The following is an 11,110-nucleotide window of genomic DNA, read 5'->3' on the forward strand; positions in this document are numbered from 1 at the left end:
GAACTCACTCCCCTCCCATATCCAAAACTGCTCTGACCCTTCAGCTTTCAAATCTCTTTTAAAAACTCACCTTTTTAAGTTAGCTTTTCATTTGTGATTGTACTGTTTGTTTGTTTTGTTTGATCTGTGTTATTTGTTTATTTTTGCTTGTATTGATTTTAACAATTGTACAGTGTCTTTGAGTTTTTGAAAAGCGCTATATGTATATAAAAATGTATTATTATCAACAAAACTCTTAAAGACACATTTTACAATGTTTTCTACAGCCGAAGTGACTACAGCCCTACAGTACATTATGCTGGTCATAGGATATAGGAAGTAAAGATGATTAAAATTCAATCTGCTCCTGTAATTGTCTTTGAATAGTGTGATAAGACCTGAAGACCTTCTATCAGTCTGTGGTGGCCAGTGCTCTCTTCTTTGCTGTGGCGTGCTGGGGGTGGAGGTATCAAGACGGGTGAGGCCAGCAAGCTCCACAAGCTGGTAAAGAAGGCCCGCTCTGTGGTTGGCCTAGAACTGGACGGTCTGGAGTCAGTGGCTGAGAGGAGGTTGATGGACAAACTGCGAGCCATCCTGGACAACCCCTCTCACCCTCTCCATGATGAGCTGTGGCTGATGGGGAGCTCGTTCAGTCAGCGCATCATCCCACCACGGTGCAAGACTGAACGCTTCGGGCGCTCCTTTGTGCCCACCGCCATCAGACTGTTGAACAGTAATGGAGGCCACAGACTGCACCATGCTGACCACTGCCCCCCCCCCCCCCCCCCCCCCCCCCCCCCCCCCCCCCCCGCGCTCTGTGGTTGGCCTAGAACTGGACAGTCTGGAGTCAGTGGCTGAGAGGAGGTTGATGGACAAACTGCGAGCCATCCTGGACAACCCCTCTCACCCTCTCCATGATGAGCTGTGGCTGATGGGGAGCTCGTTCAGTCAGCGCATCATTCCACCACGGTGCAAGACTGAACGCTTCAGGCGCTCCTTTGTGCCCACTGCCATCAGACTGTTGAACAGTAACGGAGGCCACAGACTGCACCATGCTGAACACTGACACCCCCCCCATGAACAGATCCATAACATCCCTGTTCTGTCTGTCACACTCCATCATCCCATCCTGAACTCTCTCTTGACTGCTGCTGGCATTATAATGTATAATATACTGTATTATATAATTATCTTGCTATATTATATTTTGTTAAATTACATTACTATTCTAAGTACAACCCATGGTCATATTACATACAAATATTATTTCTATTTATTGCTTAATTTGTCATTACCAACCATAATCACACCATGTCAACCTGTCACTACTGAAACATTTTTTAATACTGCCTGTAATTACTGCTATTTAATTTAAATTCCCTTTGTAACATTGTATATATCTAAATTGTATTCTAGCTTTATTGATCTATTTTATTTTACTTATTTTTATTTTATTTATTTTTTATTTATTTTATGTTATTTTGTTTTATTTTTTGTTTTATTTTTAATTTTTATTTTGTACTTATTTTTTTTTATCTTATTTTGTACTTATTGAAACTTCTTTCTTGATTGTACTTATGTCTGGGTTGCTGTAACAACTGAATTTCCCCCCCGGGGGATCAATAAAGTAATATCTTATCTTATCTTATCTTATCTTATCTTATCTTATAAAGAAAGTTAAGATTTAAGGCTGCCACAGAGCTGTGAGCTGAAACTAACTTCTAAGCACCATTGACTCAATATTTTTCCCTAAAAGTTACCTTATAGGTTGAATCCTGGGAAGTGATTTAATATTTTGGGGGGTCCTAATGCCTTTGAACTTGCTCTTGTAGATTTCTTCAGCCTGCAGCTGCAAGGGTTAGGGTTAAGGTTTAATGGCTTAAGTCCCTTTGGGGCGACTGCGCCTGTTCAAAGCATGTCCACCAGAAGTGTTTCTTTTTGTCACTGACAGCCACTTAGAATAACAATCTGAGCCTGACTAAAAGGTTTGTCTCTGTAGTGATCATCTTGTAATGTTGTCAAAGAGGAAGATGAAACCAGAGGCAGCTTCCTCAAACACATTTAACCTCACAGAAGGACACAGGAGATGCAGACCTTCCTCTGTTTTAAATGATGCTTTACACTTATGTTGTTGCATCCAAACCTGGCATTAAAACACCTGAGTCACACAATCTTCACAATGAACTACTCTTTAATCAAAGTGATTAAGCAAAAGTTTGTTTAGCAAAAATGCATCAATAAAGGTAGTACAGCTGGATTAGAAATTGCAAAAAAATCAACAATATAAAATGAAAGTATTCAGCTCATCGTCATTTATGAGTATAAAGTGCTAATTAAGTGACACATTTACAATTCATTACATATAACAGTAAAGAGGCACAGTGAACCCGGACATGTAGGGACGTCTCGCTGCTTCAAGCAGCAGGTACTCAATGAAACACAGCTATCAAAACAGTGGTTTGGAATTAACATTGCAAAGTATGTTTACACACGTAGGAGGGGGTGTAAAAATCCACCAATCAGATTCAATTACTGGCTTTAACGTTAAAGAGCTGAGTGCAACGATCGGTATGAACTGGTGGATGGTCCGGTTTTAAATGAATCGGTTTACTGTGCTCCATTTACTGAGTTCTCAATCTCTTGAAATCACAGTCCTGTGAAATCCAGACTTGTGGACTGTGTATCCAAAAGTCTGCTGGTCTGTACACGTTTAACCCAAGCGGCAACCTCCGGTCTCAAACTATGAAGCCCATGCTGAAGTGTTATAAACTGCAATACACCGAGAATCCACTTGAGGCTGGCTGCAGAAACACAGGAAACCACATACACATGAATGGGAAAAAGAGGATCTTTGCAGCATTAATAAACATGTTTACAGCCTGGTTCAAAAAACAGCTTGGCACACACTGTACAGGGGGGATTTTTTTCTAACGTGACGAGTCAGAAGATATTAAGATTATGAGTTTTCGCCCAAATAAGGGCACGACTGACGTGACTCCCAGTCGGGAAGACACAGCTGTTGGCTAGGAGGCTCAAACTCCACCCCTTTACGTCACACTCTGCCTGGTTGAGTTCAGCATTTCCAATATGGCTGCCGCCGTCGATTGGCTTCAAAACAGCTCTCAGGAACAGACGAGTGACGTCACGGATACTACGTCCATATTGTATACAGTCTATGGTTTAACCCTCCTGTTATGTTGCGGGTCAAATTGACCCTTTTAAAAGTCTATTTTAAGCACTATATGCCTTCCATGCAGCATAAAAAACTTCTGCCATGTTAATTTATCAACATCACTTCATAAAAATAAAAAAAAATTCAAAATGTAAAATAATATAAACAAAAATATGTCATGTAAAAGTATTGTATTTATATTTTGGCCAATACAATGTACATTAAAACAAGTTTTAACATTAATTTTAATGAAAGAGGAGTGAGTTATCCTCATTGAAGTATGATCTGTGAGAATTAAAAAACACCAATGGACTAAATCTTGATTTAAATGGTTAGTAATGGAGTTAAAAATCAGATTTCAAAACATCTGATTCAGATTTTTCGGGTTCTGACACTTTTGGATCATTGAAAATGCACCGGGTCAAATTGACCCAGGAACATTATTGCTGTTCCAGAGAAACGAACATAACAGGCGGGTTAAGAAGAGCTATTAAGTACAACAGCAGAAAAGCAAATCTCACCTGGAGAAACCTTTGCTAAGAAGTTAGCATTAGCAAGCCTGCAGCCTAAGAAGACCCGGACACGACGCACTATACTTCCTTTGTTAAAGTTTAAATTGAATCAGTGAACAATTTGCAAAGTACTGAACTGAACTGAATCAAATCATTGGAACATGATTCGTCCCTGGATCAGATTGTAACCATCAAGAATTGGATTGAATCAGATTGGGTAAAGTTAAGAAACGTAGCATACACACAGTGAAAATAACACTCATATACCTAAAATTCAATGTTTTTAAAGGCCTATGAAGTAAGCACAATTCTCCAGAACTAATCCCTCCAAAGCCAGGTAAACATTCATACTTAAGTCTTTTTTTTAAATATGTCTTCACATATCATACAGATTGCATTATTATCATTATTGCCTGGAGACTATTTTCAAACAGTTGATCTGCCGTGCATTGACTATAAGTTTCTTTTCCAGCAAGTCATCAGTATTGCTTCATCTGCACCAATTTCTTTCAGGAAGCTGTCTTGAGTAATTGTTGTGAAATGAGGGACCTGCACCAGAAAGTGTAACTGTAAATAGAAACAAACACAAAAGCCTTCATGTGAGTTTCAGCTCCAAATTAGAGGGAAGACTTGGACCTGGCATTCAGCCCTGTGTCCAGTCTTTAACAGCCATTAACCTCAATCCAATTTGACCGAGAAGCATTTCAAATCCTTGTTAGTCTCTGCAGAAGACTCCTCCATTAATTATTTGTGTTTTTGCAGCAGAGATTGGAGTGCGTAATGTTCAGGAGACAAAGCCAGAAGATTTATATATGAAGGTCTGATTCTAGTTTCTCGTCTTTTCCTGACTCAAATTTCTTCACGTCATCCGGGGAGTCCATACTGCCGTCGTACCCTCCATTGTGGTAGGTTGTAGATCTCCCCCAGGTGACCCTGCTCGCTTTGTGAGGTGACCCCACCTCGCTGCTCTCCTCCTCTTCATCGTTTTCCCGCACACACTTGACGCGCTCCTCTCCTTTCAGCTTCTGGCTCAGCCTCTCGGACAGCTTCCTGGCCAAACGCGCGATCGTGCTTCTCTTCCCCTGCAAGCCGTCATCCACGGGCACCTGCACGTTCCCCACGTACCACATAAGCCAGGGCCCGAGGCTGAAGAAGACGAGCAGGGAGCCGGTGTAGATCAGAAAGTCTCCGTAGAAGCGTCCCTCGATGCGCAGGTTGGCGAATATTCCGATGAAGAGGAGCACCAGACCCACGATATCAAACACGATGGCCATGAAAAACACAGACACGCAGCGTCCAATGCACTTCACCGGCTCCATGGTGGAGCATTACAGCTGCTGCTGCTGCTCGCTGCTTGTATAACGGGAGGATGCTTCATCCGGTGTACCTGAGGAGGGAGCGCACCTGCAGAGCCCCGCCTCAAAGAGTGGATAAACAAGGAGTCTCCCCTCTGGCTCAGAGACAGTGTACACACACACACACACTCACATTAAACACACACATGGTGAGTCAGGTGTGTCAGGTGTTCTTGTGTATTCACTTATTTTAACCTGCACTGATCTGAACCGGATAAAGATTCAAAACCAGCAAGGTGATGCAAATGAAACACAGCAGGCAGGACGTCATTTGACATGCAAATTCACCTTCAGACACACAAAGTTAACTATAGTTACCCTGACTCAGCTTTTTTTCTAAATGTGATGGATAAACCCTCTTTGTACAGAATAGACTAGTCTGATATCTTTATTATTACATTTAACACACACACACTCCCACATGTATAAATGAGGCTACCTCAACATTCAAACTTGGAAACTTATATGATCTGACAGACACAAAAAATTCAGGCCTTAATGGCAGATTATCTGTGTTTGCATTAAGTAGCCAACAATGGCATTGAAGCACTGTGCAAGGGTCTTACTTTGGACATCAGGTAGATTTGCCATTTGTTAAGTTGAAGGAGATGACTGGTACACACTTAAAGGGATATTTCAGTGTTTTTGAAGTGGGGTTGTATGAGTTAGAGTACACTAGTGCTCCCGGTAGCTACAATGCGTGCCGGTGAGCTCTTCCCCTTTAAAGGTGACATATTACGTTTTTTTTTCATCCATATATATTGGTCTAAGAGGTCCCCAAAACATGTCTTTAAAGTTTATACTCATAAAAACACTTTGAAATCAGATTTTGGTCTGCCTGTAAATCCCTCTTTTTCAACCCTGCTCAGAACAGGCTGTTTTCCGTGTCTGTGCCTTTAAATGAGAATGAGCTCTCTGACCACGCCCCCTCAGGAAGTGGATGTGCCCTCGGCTGTCCAGCACGTTGATCTAATGTTCACATGTTGGCTGCTCATAGACCCGCGTTACTTCAACTCTGAATCTGATCCAGAATCTGATCCTTAGGCGCCTGCAGCAGGACCTCTCTGAACCATTGGTCACAGATTTAGTGTTTCTTGTTGTTTTATTTGTCAGCATGTCGACGCGTGTCTTGGTACACAGCTACCAACATGTAGCTATGTGGCTATGCTAACTAGCGCTAGCACTTATACATGATAAATAAAAATCCTCCACTAGATCTTCAAATCTGCAGACGTGGGGAGTAAAACCGACCTTTGTGTTTATTAAGACAGCCTACAACTAGCATGCCTCCCTCCTAAGCTCCTTGTTAGCACACATGTGTGCAGGTAATGAAAAACGGAGGAGGGGTGGAGTTGTATTTTATACAGTCTATGGGCTGAACAAGCTCCGAGCTCTGACTTCCTGTTACAGACCGGATGGCGTTGTGACGTATGAAAAACACTGAAAACTGAAACGGCTGGTTTCAGCACACATTTACAGAAAGGTGGAGAAATCAGAACAGGGGCAGAATGGATTCTTTTCATTTTCAGGGGGTTTGTAGACAGGGACACATATTTCAGGTAGAGAACCATTAAAAAGTCCATTCTGCATGATATGTCACCTTTAATGAGAAAATTCCCAGAGGACCGGTAGGTAAGCTAGGCTACTTTCTCTGCAGATGGGGTCTCCTATTTCGCATAATCTCACTAAAGTTGAGAAAATATGGTCCAGGAACTCATCACGGTGCAAATGCATGCACAAGTAGAAAAAAATGGAGCTCTTTAGTTTGCCGTCAGAGACCCCCTTTGTTTTGTTTTAGCACTATTTTCAGACGCACCTCGCAGACCGGTGCATGAGCACGGATACACACCCATCAGCTGTTTGCATCAACAAGCACGTAGCATATTTTTGCAGACACTTTTAGGATTAAAAAACTACAAACTGCAGAAATGAGTGATGCTGACAGCGACGATGACATGCCGTTTACTGTGGACACAAGAGGACACCTCTATGAACCAGAGTTTACAGAGGAAGAACTCCACATGCAAACCCAACGTACCAACGAAGAAGAAGAGAAGGGAGAAAGTTGTGTGCTAACGTTAGCTGTGTTCTGATGTTTTTGTATGGCCTGATCTCTTCCTGGATTTTCAATTGTCTTTGTGGCTGCTTATCAATCTGGGAGCATTAAAATGAAAATTTCTCAGGTCATCCGGGGTTACACAATGTGACCTGGAACACAGCAGCAAGACATGATAACAATGTTTAAGCATCCCACCCTGAGCGTGGCGTCACAAGAAGATCACCACCATGGAATTAAGGTCAGTTGCATATGTATTTACTTGAATATGAAGCACTTGTAAAATATATATATATATATTTTTTAGTGAGTTCAAACTCTTCATGCAAATAAACTCAACATCAATTGACATTTGATATTGTTTATAGCAGCTTTAGATATCCCATCCTTAGCTTGAGTCTCGTTTAAAGTGCATTCTTAAAGACATATGAATATTTCATGTCAGAGTAGTGGACACTTAAGGTCCCAGAAGGGGTTAATAATAAAGACTTTCTACCACATGTTATTTAAATCCTATGAAAATGCTCCTTCAAGTCACAGCAGTCAAATTTCTTCCAGAGAGCTGCCCTGCTTCTTCAGTGGCTCAGTTTTTTTTTCATAATAAGACAAAGTAAACGGAGGATTATAAGCTCTCACAACTTTTAATTATGCATGAATTGGCATATAGTGTAGCACACAGCATTAGGAAATCCCCCAAGTCCACTTTCCCATCATAAATATTCATCAGGACAGTATGCTCTCTAGTATCCACACTAAATTGTGTGTAAGTAATAAGTGCACTGTTGTCCTTGTGCTTGCACCTTTTTTCTTTTTTGGCAGCCATGTTTTTATGCAAACGTTTTCATGCACACTTTGGATTGAGATAGGTGCACCAATCCTGTAAACATCAGAGAAACAAAGGTAGACCGCACCACAACGAGTCTCTGAATAAAAAGCTCCATGCTAGAAAGAATCTATGTAATCCAGTTTCTGCAGGTCTTGTGTCACAGGTTGAATTGTGGCGGCCTGTAGTAAGTGAGCGGCTTCTTCATGTTCAATCGCTTCCTGTTCTCCTTGGTGATAGGGATCAGGACCACGCCCACCACAAAAACCATCAGTCCGATGGACAGCAAGGCGGGCCCCAGGATGTTGGTGACCTTCTTGCAGTGTCCAGCAAACCACAGGCCGCTGATGATGATGCCGCACGCCAGGAAGCTGCCCCCTGTTGACATGAGGTGGATGGGGAACCAGAAGATCTCACGCTTGTTCTCGGTGCGGGGGTTCTCTGCGGTCCAGACGGACTCGCTGCGGGAGAGGCTGAACACGGTGGACTCTGTGCGGCTTGGCGGAGTGAGCTGGTCCCTGGACTGGGAGAGGGTGCACTCTCCCAGGGGGATGTTCTCTGGGCTGCCCGGCATGGCCTCCTGGAAGAGTCTGAGGGAGGAGGAATTTAAAGCGTCACACATGAAATCCTGACAATTTTCAGATCCTTCATTTTTCTACAACTGCACTTTCACCAAGCGGCAACATCCGGTCTAAAAACATGAGGCCAATGTGGAAGTGCTAAAAACTGCAGTTCATGGAGTGTCCACTAGAGGCTGGCTCCGGAAGTACCAGAAACCACGTACACACCAATTCAAAAAAGCCGATCTTTACAGCAGAAATAAACATGTTTACAGCCTGGTACAAAAAACAAGTGTAGTCTGGATAGCTCATTTCTTGATCGGCACACACTGTATGGGGGGTGAATTATTTCATAACACGGCAATTTCAAAGATATTTAGATTACAGGTCTTCCAATGAGAGGCACAGCTGACTCGATTGACAGGCGGGAACACTGTAGCTGTTGGCTAGGAGGCTCAAAGCCCGCCTCTTTACCTCACACTAGCTAGACATAAGTTATGTTGAGTTCAGCATTTCCAATATGGCTGCCGCCGCCGCCTGGCTTCAAAACAACGCTTCAGAAACAGATGGGTGACGTCACGGATACTACGTCCATTATTTACACAGCCTATGGTAATAGTATACAAATATGCAGTTCCTGAAGTGTCCACTTGAGGCTGGTTTTAAAAATGAGCCAATCCCCATAAACCAGGGGTGCAGCTTGCGCCGCTGGAGGTGAAGCTTCCAGCAAAGCGTCTGCCCCCTGGTGGCTGGCTGCAGTATAGGTCAAAAACTCTGTCTCAGTCAAACTTTAAAAAATAAATACACGTGGTACGAATGTGTCTCACATCCGTATGCTGTGGTGATATGTAGTTAGTATTTGACTGTTTTGTGTCCAAGGCCTCTTTTTTCCTGAAAAGTTTCTTCTTCGTTGGTTATTAGAGGTTAAAAAAACGGGGTTTTACTTCCGGGTTTGCTTTGATTCACAGCCGCTGTGGAGGGAAACTCCGTAGGATCTCGTGACGCTATGTTGTAGGGTGAAATTACCATGGCAACACAGAAATTCTGTGGCTTCGCAGGCTCTGGCTGCACAATGGCTGCGCCCTGGAGCGGGGTTTTTTGGCTTCAGAACCGTACAACAGGAAGAGGCGGAGCAAAGCTGTCGAGCCGTGTGTTACTTTGTCCAACTTTACATCACAGCTGATTTCTATGTTTTTTTAAAACTGTAATGAGGGATTCATGCTTATAAATCATCACTTTGTATCATCAGTGATGTATAGTTAGGGGCGTGGCTAATTTGACTGACAGGTTGATGTGTTGTAGTTGTTTGCAAGGCGGTTAATTTAGGCTTCAACTTCACTTCTTTAAGGCTACAGACAAAGACTGCCAAGTAAAAGTAAGGATAGGAGACTTTGGGAGACTTTTTAACACAAGTGCAAATTTCCCTAATTTCTCAGGGAGCTCAGACTTTGGTGGACAACAACAGGCTGGTTAGTCCCTTGTAAAAGTTGCACCTTTAGTGGAAACAAATGACACTAATAATGGAAAGCATATTTTCCTCTCTGGACATAGTTGTGTTTTTTTATGTGTTGTGTAATTTTCCAAGAAAAATAAAGAAAAGGTGATTTTAAAATGATGTGAATGCATGCGGAAGCAAAAACATTAGCACTCTGTCCCATAGATGAATATCATCAGTAAGCTCCTTTTTGATAATTAAGATGCTAAAAGGACAAAAAAAAATCCACAGATTAGCTTCAGATAATCTTCAAAGCTGTATTTTTCCAAATTACCATAAAAGACTCTCTCTAACTTCTTCATAACAATGATGTATTTACACTGGGAAACAAGGAGTAAACACCTACCTTCAAAGCTTGATTGATTTCTGGTCTTCAGCAGAATCAACAAAAAGTTAAAATAAATTCAACAATCCAGAAAACATCCAGAAATCTAAAGAAGAAGAAGAAGCTGTCAAAGCATCCGCCCAGAAGAACCAGTACAAAGCAGTGCTTAACCACATCCTATCCCCACCTCCTCAAGAAGAGAACCCTCTGACCAACATCCTCTTACCATCATCCACCATCCCAGCCTGCTCTGACCTGATGGTGCATCCAGGGGCGAGTCTTCCGGTCCCCCCTAGAGGATATCCATAAAGACCCCCAAAAACCACTCAGCCAGACGCTTCCATCGGTCTGTTAAACGATCTCAAAAACTTCTCCCCAACAACTCGGGTGTTTAAAAGCCTGACATGCCCAAACTGTGGACAAAGAGAGGAGGAATTGGATCGTACTCTTTCCACACGGAGAAGCAGGGCAGGGCAGGAGCTAGGAAATGACTCTGTTTGTTAAAGCCGGATTGATGTAGCAGGCAATCATCCATGGAGAGACTTTCCAATACAGACTGATATCTAGGCGAAGCATTGATCGCAAAGTACCTCGCAGCAATTATCTGGAAGTTGTAGTTTTGTCCCGCTGAGCATGGGATCGATGGAATCTGTGTGGCATAATTAAGCCGCAGAAAGTGGAGCAAGTCTTCCAGAAGTTTGGCCAAATTTAGGAGGTTTTTTGAGGGCTTTTAAAAAACGTGCAGCCTTGGATCCACAGGGAGGTGGGGGGGGGTGGTGGGGGGACGTTGATGCAATGGGACACCCCTGCCTCCACTAAATCGCCCTGATATT

The 11,110-nt window shown here is 42.7% G+C and overlaps 2 protein-coding genes across 4 annotated transcripts; both read right to left on the reverse strand.

The window, feature by feature from the left end:
* Positions 1-3,535: 3,535 nt before the first annotated feature.
* Positions 3,536-5,013, reverse strand: LOC117809619 (transmembrane protein 238-like). Its single transcript, XM_034679058.1, has one exon. The coding sequence runs from the start codon at positions 4,980-4,982 to the stop codon at positions 4,470-4,472; it is 513 nt and encodes a 170-aa protein (XP_034534949.1). The 5' UTR covers positions 4,983-5,013; the 3' UTR covers positions 3,536-4,469.
* A 2,696-nt stretch (positions 5,014-7,709) lies between these two features.
* On the reverse strand, positions 7,710-10,885 carry LOC117809621 (phosphoinositide-interacting protein-like). Of its 3 annotated transcripts, XM_034679059.1 has the most exons (3): positions 10,504-10,884; positions 10,299-10,383; positions 7,710-8,487 (listed from the first exon to the last, which is right to left on the reverse strand). In XM_034679059.1, the coding sequence occupies exon 3, from the start codon at positions 8,469-8,471 to the stop codon at positions 8,058-8,060; it is 414 nt and encodes a 137-aa protein (XP_034534950.1). In that variant the 5' UTR covers positions 8,472-8,487; positions 10,299-10,383; positions 10,504-10,884; the 3' UTR covers positions 7,710-8,057. The 3 variants fall into 3 exon arrangements, with proteins under 3 accessions (XP_034534950.1, XP_034534951.1, XP_034534952.1); XM_034679060.1 differs by lacking the exon at positions 10,299-10,383 and having other exon boundaries at positions 10,504-10,885; XM_034679061.1 differs by lacking the exons at positions 10,299-10,383; positions 10,504-10,884 and adding an exon at positions 9,484-9,654.
* Between the last annotated feature and the right edge of the window lie 225 nt (positions 10,886-11,110).

This window comes from Notolabrus celidotus, unplaced genomic scaffold (assembly GCF_009762535.1).
Source record: "Notolabrus celidotus isolate fNotCel1 unplaced genomic scaffold, fNotCel1.pri scaffold_308_arrow_ctg1, whole genome shotgun sequence".
NCBI lineage: Eukaryota > Metazoa > Chordata > Actinopteri > Labriformes > Labridae > Notolabrus > Notolabrus celidotus.